The sequence below is a fragment of the Orussus abietinus genome, unplaced genomic scaffold (assembly GCF_000612105.2).
Source record: "Orussus abietinus isolate OABI.00-Male unplaced genomic scaffold, Oabi_2.0 scaffold3, whole genome shotgun sequence".
NCBI lineage: Eukaryota > Metazoa > Arthropoda > Insecta > Hymenoptera > Orussidae > Orussus > Orussus abietinus.
Genome location: NW_019395984.1, coordinates 2,521,428 through 2,533,683, shown reverse-complemented (window position 1 = coordinate 2,533,683; position 12,256 = coordinate 2,521,428). Strand labels below are relative to the sequence as shown.

At 47.1% G+C, this 12,256-nt stretch overlaps 2 protein-coding genes across 8 annotated transcripts; one reads left to right on the top strand and one right to left on the bottom strand.

Moving 5' to 3' along the window:
• Nucleotides 1-403: 403 nt before the first annotated feature.
• LOC105699076 (WW domain-containing adapter protein with coiled-coil homolog) lies at nt 404-7,991 on the bottom strand. 3 transcript variants are annotated; one of them, XM_012423781.2, is made up of 12 exons: nt 7,771-7,991; nt 7,403-7,436; nt 5,879-6,116; nt 5,477-5,562; nt 5,124-5,201; nt 4,789-4,987; nt 4,096-4,500; nt 3,740-4,005; nt 3,325-3,469; nt 2,937-3,163; nt 2,691-2,818; nt 404-2,480 (listed from the first exon to the last, which is right to left on the bottom strand). In XM_012423781.2, exons 1-12 carry the CDS (start codon nt 7,809-7,811, stop codon nt 2,402-2,404), a joined length of 1,926 nt encoding a protein of 641 aa, XP_012279204.1. In that variant the 5' UTR covers nt 7,812-7,991; the 3' UTR covers nt 404-2,401. The 3 variants fall into 3 exon arrangements, with proteins under 3 accessions (XP_012279204.1, XP_023289679.1, XP_012279206.1); XM_023433911.1 differs by lacking the exons at nt 7,403-7,436; nt 7,771-7,991 and adding an exon at nt 6,207-6,875; XM_012423783.2 differs by lacking the exons at nt 7,403-7,436; nt 7,771-7,991 and adding an exon at nt 6,212-6,874.
• Nucleotides 7,992-8,425: 434 nt separating this feature from the next.
• LOC105699144 lies at nt 8,426-12,236 on the top strand. Of its 5 annotated transcripts, none has more exons than XM_012423917.1 (8): nt 8,426-8,529; nt 8,653-8,749; nt 8,820-9,036; nt 9,112-9,377; nt 9,473-9,557; nt 9,628-9,760; nt 9,838-11,521; nt 11,708-12,236. In XM_012423917.1, exons 2-8 carry the CDS (start codon nt 8,662-8,664, stop codon nt 11,920-11,922), a joined length of 2,688 nt encoding a protein of 895 aa, XP_012279340.1. In that variant the 5' UTR covers nt 8,426-8,529; nt 8,653-8,661; the 3' UTR covers nt 11,923-12,236. The 5 variants fall into 5 exon arrangements, with proteins under 5 accessions (XP_012279340.1, XP_012279338.1, XP_012279337.1 ...); XM_012423915.1 differs by having other exon boundaries at nt 8,808-9,036; XM_012423914.1 differs by lacking the exon at nt 8,426-8,529 and having other exon boundaries at nt 8,544-8,749; nt 8,835-9,036.
• Nucleotides 12,237-12,256: the final 20 nt, after the last annotated feature.

Sequence of the window (12,256 nt, the reverse complement as noted above, 5' to 3'; positions counted from 1 at the left end):
TTTTTATCCCCATGCATTAGGCACTTTGTTGACATTGACTAAGTAAATCTGGAAATCCGTGGGGGTTAATTGTCATCCAGTTGTAATTATGTGGCTTACCTCAGGGGTGAACCCGGAAGCAATACATACGTGATGTTGGATTCCGTGGGCCCGATACGTCGTATTTGCGTTTTTAATTATTTTGACAGATATTAAAAAACAAAAAAGAGAAGTCACTCCGTTCTTGACGATCGGCTGCAAAACATGAGTACCCGCTTAAAGAGAAATATATGACCGGTCTTAATCGATCGTTCATAGTGGTATTTAATATTCGTAACTAAGTCCTTATGGTAGAGGTAATTATGGAACGTGGTTTTTTTTTGCGCAGAATGGTGTAGAATAAATCGCTCGGAATAAGAAAAAGTACATGATATAATGGCAGTACACCGGAGGCAGTACCGCGTTTGCTTTTATTAGTTGCTTGTTTGTTGTCGTTTTTTTTTTCTTCTTTCTCTCGCTACAATTAACAAATCGGGGTATTCGCGTGTAAAATATATATATAACCTCCATTATATATATAAGCTACATACAAATACGGATCACAATGAAGTGTTGTAAAATCACTCTCCCGGTTTCTTTTTTTCCCCTTTTTTTCCTTTACAATAAAAAGCTCTCTACAGTACCTCGCGGTCTCGCGGTTTAAAGCTTAAATAAATAATGCCACCGTTAAAAGACAATCGAAACATCCTCGCGAGTCTGGCTCTGACAAGAGACAACCGGGATATGCGACTTTCGGGCGAGGCAATACTTCTCCGAGGTGCAAAGGTGGGGGAGGGAAGGGATTTAAAATTTTTCCGTTTTTTTCCCCCTCTTTTCTCTCTTCCCAATCAATTTGCGCATGATCGCTTCGCCTCCAACGAGGCCCGAGAATGAGCAACGTGTCCCGGGCATTGTCGAGGCCATTCTCGGGCCCCGCGTTAAGTCGTCCCGATGTCATTGAAAGACGAAAAGAAAAGGTGAGAGAGAGAGAGAGAAAAAAGGAGAGGAAACAAAGACGGAGAGTAGTTATCGGTTTGCAAACTTCCAGGAGCGTCCCGAGAGCATCCTTATCGTCCGTGCAAGGTCGACCCGAGAAGGACCGGCGAGAGCGAACGAGAAAAAGAAAGAAACGAGGAGTGACGTAGAATGAGTAAGAATGAGAGAGAGAGGAAAGAGTCACGCGGCGCGCAGCAAGCAAAGTCCCCTCGAGCTTGTGGCACGAGTTTCGTTTATTCCGAGATTTACACGACAAAGTAGGAGAAAAACGAAAAAAAAAGAAGAAGAAGAAGAAAGAAAGAAAAGAGAGTGTACTGCTCTCCACCCCGGGTCGAAATGCCGCGTTCGCGTTTCGTCGTCGTTACTTCGTCCCCCCTTTTGTTTCTTTTTTTCTCTTCTTGCTTCTCGTCGGTCCGTCATTTCGTCGCGTTTCCCGTTTATCTTTCTTTTCCTCTCTACATCTTTTTTTCCCTTTCTTCATTCTCATCGGAGAGAGAGAGAGAGAGAGAGAGAGAGAGAGAGAGAGAGAGAGAGAGAGAGAGAGAGAGAGACAGATAGATAGAGGGAGGATATGAAACATTGACACGTACAACATAGGTAAATACAAGACAACGGTGGACAATTCAGATATACAATTCGCGTACAGCTTCTTTTTTTTTTTCTTCTTTTTCTTTTTCTCTCTTTTAATCGAGTCGCGATGAGTCGCCTCGCGCGTTTCTATTCAACTTAACGCTGCACTCTGACGCTTAGAGACGTGTAAATGTGGGCGAGAGTGTGTACAATGTGTGTGTGAAAAGTGTTTTACGCGCGAACGGGGACGTACGTCGAGGTGTGTGTGTATATGTATGCGTGTGAGTGTGAGGGTGAACTTGTGAGTGTCGCGTGTGGGTACTGATTCTTGTTTCTTCTTTTTTTTTTCCCCTTGGGTAGGCCTCTTGTGCCGCCCAGAGAGGTGCGTGGTTTCACTAATTAATATTTTTATATTAATAATAATAATAAGATCCGTGGGCTGTCAGTCGTAGAGCAGCCCCTCCTCTCTGGGCAGCCCAATTATGTTCACAATCGCTCGCGCTACAGTCGCTTATCTCACTTCTATTCATGATAATCATTATAATTTAGGTACAATCTTAATTATTTCAATATTAATGAGAATATTTATAATTACGTGTGTGTGTGTCGCGTGGGGTGTGACCATGTCGTGTATGTGTTTCCGGGGGGGGGGGAGGGGGCGCGCGCGGGTGAGTACGTGTAATCCGTGTAGTTTCTTCATATTTTTTTTACCGTTTTATATGCTTTTTTTGTCCTTTCCTTCGGTTTACCGTCTCTCTTCTGCAAGAATTAATTATAGGTCTGTAATTATTACTATATCTTTATAAATTCCCTTACACTAAGAATCGTCGGACATGAAGGAATTTTGGGACTTCAGCTCCTCCAGCGTCTGTATTTGCTGACGGAGGAATAATATCCTGAAACAGATCGAAGAAGTTAACTCGGGGTCTTAACCGACGATTAACTGTGGGAACAATCGTTGACGCGATTAACTCTCGGTACTCTATCGCGAAAACGGATTTAGTGGGTTGGATTAAAGGCGTTTCGACCCCTTGCCGTAGGGTTACAACTCTCGGCTGTGATTAGCGTTTTGATTTATTTAACCTAGAAGAAGCTCTGTGTCGAACCTTTGTTCCTGCAACGTCGCCTGAATCTCCGTCAGCCTCACTATTGACCGGGCCGTCTTCAGCTCCGCGGATACTCGCGTGCACTGCAAACTGCCCATGGTGTGTGCTTCCTCGCTAAGCTTTTGCGCCTTAAACGAAAAGGGAGATTCGTTATAAAAGTAGAAACTCGCTAAGAGGGAGTCCTGTTTCATTTTTTTTTTTTTTTTTCGGTTGTCAGAGCCAAATTCGATGCGGTTAAGGACGTACCTGTTTCTCAAGGATATCCGCAGGAAAGGCACGCACATGTTGCGTCAAGTCTTCCCGATAGTGGTTGGCCAGCGAGGGCGTGAGAGAGGGCGTGAGAGGAGGTTGCACTCTCGAGAGTGCCTGGAGGCCCCCGCCGTTGCCCAGGCCTCCTAGGGAGCCGAGGGTGCCGAGGCTCTGCAGCGAGCTGAGCCCCTGAACCCCCGTACTCGCCGCCCCGGGACTCGTCACTGCAAGGAAACTCGCGATTAGACGTACATCCATCGACTCGTAAGAAGTAAGTTCCCTCGATCATTTGGCACATTATCATCGGGTCTCCCTTCAAGGTCTCCCTACAAAATAGACCCGAGAGTCAACGATCTATTAGTCGCAATTAAAGATTCGGCCGTACTCTTTCGTGCGTCGATGCAGTCCTGGGTCTCCGAGTGCGTGGGCGTGGGTGGTCCCTCGCTGGTAACGCCGCTGGTGTCCACCTTGAGCGGCGCCATGACGTCGTTCCCGCTGCCGACGACGCGGTCGCCTCCGCTTCCGGATTGCTGAAAGTGAGATCAAGCGAGCCATCAGTGAACGGTCTCCGAGCCAGCCCTAACGGAGCTCCGAGAATTCTCCTCGTGCTTACATCCCGGTGAGACAACGCTAATTCCCAGATATCAGCGGGGAACACGTGCCAAGCCAATAGCGTCCATACTAAAAAATCGCTTTCCACCCCAGCCGAAAGGGTTAAACGCGATCCCCGACCGAGTGAGAGCCCCCCGCCTCGGAGCACCGCAAGGCACACGATGCCTCGTGACGTTTTCGTCCTTTACTTGTCGAGACAGCAGGATCGCGGTCTGAATGGTCTGCAGTGCCTTCTGCGGTGTGATGTCGGGCTGCTCTTTGCTACCGGTGATTTGTGATAGAAGGCGCGGCAGGCTGGCCAGCGATACGGGGGGCCCAGGCGCGTTGCTGCCGCCTTGCTGCTGCTGCTGCTGTTGCTGCTGTTGCTGTTGCTGCTGCTGAGGCTGCGTGGGCGAGCTCAGCTTACCGGGCGCCTGCGGCGTCGACGGTGGGTGGGAAGTTAGTCTAGGTAGCGCTGCAATCACGGAAACGTCCGACTCTTGAGTCAATGGGCACGGAGCGTGGACCAGGGAGGTCGACCTGGAGAGGAACTCGTGCCGCTTACCGGTGGCCAGGAGGACGGGCCCTTGAGGTAGCGGGTCGCTGGCAGCGGCCACCAAGGGCTCCGAAGTCGGGGTCGAGTCGCCCGGGGAGATGTCCATGTCCTGCGCCTGCCGTTCCGCGCCCCCTTCATCGCGGCAGCTATCCCTCTCGCGGTCTCTCTCGCGATCTCGCTCTCGTTCCCGCTCCCGCTCCTTCTCTCGGTCTCGCTCCCGCTCGCGGTCCCGTTCCCTCTCGCGCTCGCGCTCCCTCGAGGAGACCACCTCGTCCCGGGCGCTTCCGCCGCTCGCCGTCCCACACGAGGTCCAGTACTCGCGCTTGTCCGACTGTCGCGAGCCCGACTTGCCATCTCGCGCGCCGCTCCCGCTGCTGCTGCTGTTCGACCGCGAGTTGGAATGTTTATCGTGACCTGGTGGCAAGCGAAAAGGTAATTAGAGTCTAGACTTCAGGTCTGTCTTATTAACCTTCTAATGGCGGAATTTTACAATGAAAATGTGTAGGTTAATTAATTGAAATAAGTAAAATAAGGGTCAACAGAGCTTTTCCAGACTTTTATAGCGAGGATATTTTAGTTTTTTATATCAGGGCACATTTGTTAAACACCGTTAGAGGGTTAAGTAGTAAAGGTTGACTCGAGTATGTATCTATATCGAGCTTGTCATGTATCGGGGTATAATCCTTATCGATGTAAACTTACTTGACCTAGAGGAGTAATCGTTGGACTGGCGTTGTCGGCTCTCCGCCCTGGCTGTCCATTCTCGGGGTTTCTCCCATTGGGAGACCTCCGTCTTGCAGTTGTAGTAATACTTCTTCCCCGATGAGCTCACGTGCTCCGACCAGTCACCGAACCTGGCAGTCCTCTCCGTCGTGCCCCCTCGATCGTCTCCACGCTTCTCCTGGAAATATCAGGTTTAATGTATACGTTACATAATATGTAGCCGAGGTAGAAATATTGTTGAGTTTCTTTGGTAGATTTAGAGCCATCGGTTTGTGAAATAAGCTTTAAGAGTTCAGAATCCAATGAATAGGTACCTGACAGGAATTGTGTGCTGGCTTTCGCTGAGACGAGGAATCTCTCGATGAGTTTGACAACTTTATGGGATGTAATATCTGCACAACGCAAAGAAATTAAACGATAAAAATATAATGAGATAGCTTGAAACGCATATTGCCAGAGTGGACGGAATGTTTCAAGGTGGCATGGAACGTTTGAAGCTAGAGGGAATATAATACTTATATCGGAATATCATTCCTAGGGATCGGGACTATTGGAATTTTATCCAGCAACCCCCTTATAGGAAGTGATCGCTTGTGCATGCTTTATTTAGAGTCGGGTAATTTCCTATGAGAATATTATTGCTACTTATAATATTTTAGCAGCTCACCTCTCCGCCGCTCCTATCATGGTTGGTCCTGTGCTCCGAATCCCTGCTCTCGCGGCTCCTCTTGTCTTTTGGAGATCGTGCACAATCTAAGCATATGTACAGGTATTATACAGTCGACAATGCCAAATTTGTTTTTACCATAAAGAAGAGAATTTCAAGCCTGAATTTTCATGATAGGAAATATATTTCTTTTTCAACGTAGGGCCTGTCAAATTTTAACTCAAGTGATATTGGATTCTGATTGTGCTTGTTAATGTCTTGAAAATAACTAGGTTATGTACGATTCACTTAGATAATGGTCTTTTATGGAAACAAATTGCAATTTCTTTCCTAATATTCTCAGGTATTATGAAATGAGAGATTTAGATTGTTCTTAAATATTCTGGCGATGATTATAATTACCGGAATACTTGTCCCTGGAGGATAACTTATAGTCTCTGTTTTCTCTCTCCTTCTTGTAAAGAGGCTTGGTGGTGTAACTGCGGGGACTATCACGGTCCGCTCCCATGCCCAGTCCCAAGCCTCCTGCTGGACTATATGAGTTCCCATTCGGAGAGTCCCGCATTCGCCCCTCGTAGCGACTATCCGATGCAGCTGTCGACGAGGAATACCCACCCTTAGAACTGCTGTATTTAGCGTTCTACAAACAACAACGAAACACACGTATAGCCATGAAGGTTTACAACTGTTTAGCTGCATGAAACTATGCCGCCTTATTATTATAAGTTACCATACATTCTTCTCTTCTGATTTGATGAAAATAGCTGTGGTACATTCTTCCTTTTCAAAAGATTTAATTAAACAAACTATTTGCCACACATGCCAGAAAATCAGTGTGCCCAATTAAATGTTATGGTCGTTGTCCAATGCGAATTTAATTTCTTCAAGAAACATGTATAAAACGATCTATTTTTTTAGAAGAAAGTCAGGCATTGAGACACTAATCATAATAACTGAATTAAATCATATATTCTAAGCCATTGACTGGAAAATCTGACCAGAAATTTTGATCGAGTCAATCCACGAGTTTGAGGTCCCAGAATGATAAACTTTTATAAATATTTCCACAGGATACTGCAAACAAGTTGGCTTTAAGTTCACTAACAAGGCCCCCTTAATAATTCCTCAAGAAGAACCCAGACAAATGGTAAGATTATTGATTTTTCCGAAAAGTGAGGTTATGTTTACACGCCTATAAAGAACTTGCATCTTCAGAAACTCTGGGCAATACAGGGCTCGTGAAAGAGTATTCAAAGCCTCAATCAATAACTCAGGGACCTCGAAACCTTTAGACTCTTCCTAGGAATTGCTCAAGGGTGAATTCAATGAAAAAAACGAAAACAAAAGAAACTTCCGAAATCCTTGAAAAAATCCTGAGCACATCAACTCATTTTGATATTTACAGCAAGAGAAGCATTCTCTTTCGAACAACCTCATCGAGAAAACTCCCAAAAGACAAGAAATATTCTTTAAACAACCTCGTAACAAAAAGATGTCTACCTTTTCTTCCAAGTTACCGACCGATTAAAAACAAGTGCTCCATGTTTAAAGCCCAGAAATTCACTTATCATGGAGCCAAGAGATCAACGAAGGAAATTGAATGAAGAAAAGAAACATGCCGACTCCAATAGAAAGGCACAGCGATTGCAGAGAACGATCCCGATTTCCTCAAAGTAATTCTTTCGTCACCAGGAAGCTACCGATACGTCCCTAAGTAAAATTTCTTGGGAGATTGAATTTCATCGGAGATACTCTAAAAGGCATACACAAAGAGTCCCCCGAGGGCACGCCGACGTAACCCAGGATTCATCGATGACGGTAAACAAAACCTTGGCAAGATCAAGCCGAAGGTGACGGCGAAGGCGAAGGTACTGCAGTGGATGGAAGTTAATTAGTGTGCCGCAGTCCTGACTCTTGGATATTTACCTGGTAGGGATGGGCCTGGTGCTTTTCGAAGTACCTGAAATCAGAGAAGAGCCTTTGAGTAAAACGCAGAGCGGATTTACGGATACTGTAGGGCGTCGCGACGGACGAGGGGTCGGCGTCGCGGCGCCCGTCTCGAAGGAGGTGGCCGAGGTCGGGGATTCGGTTTCTTTTTTCTTCGCGAGAGCGAGAGGGACGGCGTAGGCGACAGATAGGAGGTTGCGGAGAGAGGAAGAGGGGACGATGGGTGAGGCAGGGCGAGCGAGGGAGAGAGAACGAGCGAAAGAGAGAGAAAGAGATACCGAGGGAGAGAGAGAGAGGTTGTGACCGCGGTGTGTCAGGAGTTCGGGTATTTGACGGCGGAGCCCTACCCATCGCTGATCCTCTGTGGTTTCCTCGCATGCATTACCATCAATGCCGGTGTCTAGGGGGAATTCGCGGCCTCGGAGGTTCTCTTTTGCGCTCGGTCAGTGTCATAAAAACAACATTAACGCTTATTTAACAGTCAACTTTCTTTCTACCCGGACGCCATGTCACGTACATACGTGATCGGCCGCTGGCACGGTCGACGCAGTCGGACGGCTGGCGCCACGCCGCGGCCGCGGATCGAGGTGCGGTCAGCGGCCGGTCGTAACTGCGCAGGCGCTCGCGCACCTGTTCACCGGATATAACCTTTATTTTGCGAAGCTGCCAGTACGGGTGCCATATGACAGCCAATCACAAAGTGGGATCCAATGGAAACGATCAATGAGAATACGCACTTCTTATATCCGCAGTTAGGTAAGTCTCGGGAGGATTTTTCGCAGGATTCGATTCTCACGCATACTCGTCGAGTGTAGCGCCGAACGCACACATAACGTCGAGTGTAGCGCCGAACATACCGCCAACGCGAGTGCGCGAGCCCCTACCAGAAATTCGATGCGCCGCCCTTGGGGGCAAAAAACCGTGAAAGCTAACGTACGAAACCAGAGGGCAGCACAGGATGCGAACGCACGATCCTGCCCGTGAGCAATTTCCCAACTCATCTCTGCTTTTACTCTTGATTTGCTCTGACGGCGGCGTGGTTTTAGCCAGAACGGGATGATGTATGTCGTTTTTCTTTGGTTTGGACGGGAACTTGATGAAATTGGGTGAGTCGACGAATACTCGAGAGAAAAATTAAATCTCGTGTTCGGAGATAATTGACACAGAGTTCGGAGGTTAGGTCGGTGAACGAGCTGAAATAAATTATGAAAAGTGTTTTTCTGATCCAGGCTGACGTAATGGGTAGCGTCCAGCTAATGCAAGATCCTGAAATCTCAAGCTCCCTTTCTCCCCAAGAACATATTTTATCATCCTATTCTCCAGGAGGTGAGATATCCTTCATAACTACTTATACGTATTTGTTTAAAAAAAAAAAATATATCAGAATTCGTTTTAGATGCATCGATACAAGGAGTAGCATTAAAGGCTAAGAGGATATCCATTGACAACAATGAAGAAGTTAAAGTCGTGGTACATCGGGAAGATATTGACCTTACATCACAGAAGATCAAAGAGAATAACTCCTGGCTTACAAAATTTACCAAAAGCAAATGCTCGGTAGTTGGATACGACAGTTACCAACTTCTCAAAAGCTTACTCTCGTTTTATATTCAGTATGATTCAACTTTTTCTCTCCCTATGACCTGACTTTCTAGTGTAGGAGGTTTGAATTAATTGTTTCGTTCTAGAAACTTGTCGAAAGAAGTGAGTAGTATTGACTCAGAGTTATGTCAGGTGAGCAAATTAAGGGATTACACGAGCGCCACGCTTACATTTTTCCATTTCTATTGGAGTGGTATTAAGAACGATATAGCCGATCATAGCTTGTACATGGATCAAATGTCAACGCTAATAGGCATGTATATCGATCTGGAGCTTATTGTTTTTGAAAAGACCGAAAACTCAACAATGAAGATTTCTAGGAAATTAATCGCTATCCTCTATCTTTACTTGGGTACAGTAAAATGAACTAAATAATTAATCACCGAGACCTTGCAATGCTACATTTAAAGTGAGATTTTACTCTTTCTTTTTTTTCACATTCTACAGATAATTCAAAAGAATACATGTTACGAGCGTTATATCGTTCAAAGATTCTTGCGAACAATGAAGAGATTAGAGAGCTCATTTTCTCGTAAGTACACGTTAACGCATTTTCATCAACTTAATGAATTCAAAACATTGTATGTAATATAATTCCATAGAAAATGTTTTGACACCTGTGCCAAGAATATGGAGTTAAAGGAAGGTGTAAATCCAAATCAAAATCTCCGCAAAGAAGTAGACGATTCCAAGGTGACTGATGATATTGTACTGCAGCCTTCCAGACATTGTGGAGTAAGGACTTTGCAACAATTCTGTTCACTCTACTTTATATCTGTACGAGTACTCAGCGATGCTTCTTTATTCTCCAGATGGGTATCGTTAACCCAGAAAAACCTCTTCCAAAACAACGACCCCTAGAGAGGATGCCGAAGTTCAGGAACCAGCGCCGGAACACGTCAAAGTCAAAATCGGATGACATCATTTTCATCGACCTGACAGTAAGCAAGAGGAAGAAAATACAGTGGCTGAGAGAGTTATGCCGGAAGAGGAAAGCAAAGAGCAAAGAGTCTTTGACAATAACCGACACTGCAGGCAGCGCCGAAGACGTAAACGAGACGCGGCAAGATTCTTTAATGGATGAAATTCCAGAGAACACAAAAAATCAGGCTGTGGAAGCGGTAAAATCACCGATACATCCAGTGGACGAAACCGTGTCTGCCGAAAGCAATAACGTGGATGAAGACATCAGCGAGGTCGTCATACATCCGTCGCGCGAGGACTATAACGCCAAACAGGACCGACTGTTCATCAGCCTCGACCCGGAAGAGATGGTCTCCATGTCCTCACAGAATTCCCTCGACGAGGACACAAAGGCTCTGTTCGATGACCAGTTGCTGGAGGAGTCGATCCCTCGGGAAAGGAACTTCTTCATGGGGTTAGAGCCGTGTCCGGAGGATGTAAATTCGGTAAAAGGCGTTCAAAAGAACTTGGAGAACGAGAGAACCGTCGAGTCGCAAGTCGACGCGACCAGCCCACACGGTGTCGAGAGAAACGAAGACCCAGGAGATCCCGAGGATGCCGTCTTGGTAACATCCGACGAGCTGGACTTTTTCGACTTGGGGGGCAGGTCGGTACCCTCTCTGGAGATGTTCCATTCGACCGAAGGGCAACTTCGGGATAGAAGCTCGACGGATCTGATCGGCAAGTCTAGTCCCAGCAGAGACCCAAGTCCAGGCTTCGTGCTCTCTACCCTGGAGGACCAGGAAGGGAGTTTGCGAGTACAAGGCCTAACGGATCCGGAGTTCCCCTCCGGCTCCTTTCTGGAGGGTCCCCTGGACATCTTGAGCTCCTCTCTCGATGTCAATCTGACCAACGTTGGTTTTCCTTTGAGCGACCATCCCTACTCCAGGGCGCAGACGGAGAACTCGAGGCCTGCCAGGAAGTCCAAGGCGGAATGTAGCTGGTCTTCCCGAGACGACGCTCCGTTCTGCGATTCCCAGGGGCTCAACGAGCCGTTCCCGAAGCGGAAGAGGGACCTCCTGTGGAACCAACGGATTCTCAGCTTGGAAGAACTCGGATTTTATTGCCCCAATGAGGACGAGTCCCTTCGGGACATCTCTCCGAGGCTCCGCTGCGACCTGCTCGGCAATCTTGAGCCCTCCAGCAAGCTCTCTCGTTCCTCGAGTCAGGGCTTCTCCCCTAGGAGCAGGACCACGGCCTTCCCCTTGGAGGAGAGCTCCAAGGATCTGTGCAAGGGCTTCGGTCTCAACGGGGACGAGCCCTCGGCCCTCTCCAGGATGGCGGCCGTCGAGTTCATGGACGTGGACAAGGCCTGGGACCTTGGCGACACCCAGCAGGAGCTGTGCGAGGCTCTGGACACCGAACCCGAGGTCTATTTCGACCCTGTTCCGTCTTGCCCGAAGATCGCGACCCCAAAGAGCTCGCAACGGCGTCCTGGAAGATCCTCCTTATCCGGGCGGCGGGCGATTTTCGCCAAGATGGTCGAGATGGTCAACAAGGATCTACCTCTTAAGAAGCGACTTACTTATAACGGTAACGCGATCTTCGTGGCGACTTCTTGACGGACTAATTTATCCGAACCTTGCGGTTTCGACGTGTTCTTTGGGGTTCGAGACTCTCGACGTAGACCTAGAAGAGCCTCTTCGGGAAGGGGTCGCTTATGAGATCATTGTATTCAATTCCTAAAGGGACCCTTTTATCGTTGCTTTTTGGTTCCAGGTCTTGCGAGCGACAAAATAAGAGAAGAGTCAGAGGAGGGAGCCACGACGTCGGAATTACCTCGAAAGCATTCCCGACAAACTTCGGCATTCCTCGCCTGCGAGAAGAGTCTGATGTCGGCCATCTTGAAAAGCAGTCTGCCTTCTACTCGCAGTAAAACGTGTTCGATGGCGCCGAAATATTCAGACGTACCTTCAGTACTTCGTTTTGAATGAGACAAGGTGCAAGACCTCGTAACACGATCGCATTAATTTTATATTAGGGGTAGGAGAGTCGAAATCCTAGGGATGTTTTTATTTATCCGAGTACTCCGACAACCCTGAGACAAGTATACGTAAAAGAGACCAAAACAATTGTATACTGAGCATTTCTTCCTGCACATTGCACGGTGATGCTGCTTTCCATCAATTTATACACGAATTCATTGCGTAACGGTGCAAGAGACCGTTTCGTTTCCTTTTTTTATCTTTTGTACAAATCGCGGCGTTTTATACTTTCAGATCTGTATTTAAAAGCTCATGTTTATACAAAACTTTTATCTTATTTCTT

Excerpts from the sequence above, each read along its gene's own strand:
- LOC105699076 (XM_012423781.2), bottom strand. The coding sequence starts at position 7,811 with ATGGTAATGCATGCGAGGAAACCACAGAGGATCAGCGATGG. Across the intron at positions 7,437-7,770 it reads CCACAGAGGATCAGCGATGG|GTACTTCGAAAAGCACCAGG; the intron begins GTAGGGCTCCGC and ends CTCTGATTTCAG. Across the intron at positions 3,164-3,324 it reads CTGCATCGACGCACGAAAGA|TGACGAGTCCCGGGGCGGCG; the intron begins GTACGGCCGAAT and ends GTTTCCTTGCAG.
- LOC105699144 (XM_012423912.1), top strand. The coding sequence starts at position 8,629 with ATGAAAAGTGTTTTTCTGATCCAGGCTGACGTAATGGGTAGCGTCCAG. Across the intron at positions 9,037-9,111 it reads TTACTCTCGTTTTATATTCA|AAACTTGTCGAAAGAAGTGA; the intron begins GTATGATTCAAC and ends GTTTCGTTCTAG. Across the intron at positions 9,558-9,627 it reads ATTAGAGAGCTCATTTTCTC|AAAATGTTTTGACACCTGTG; the intron begins GTAAGTACACGT and ends ATAATTCCATAG.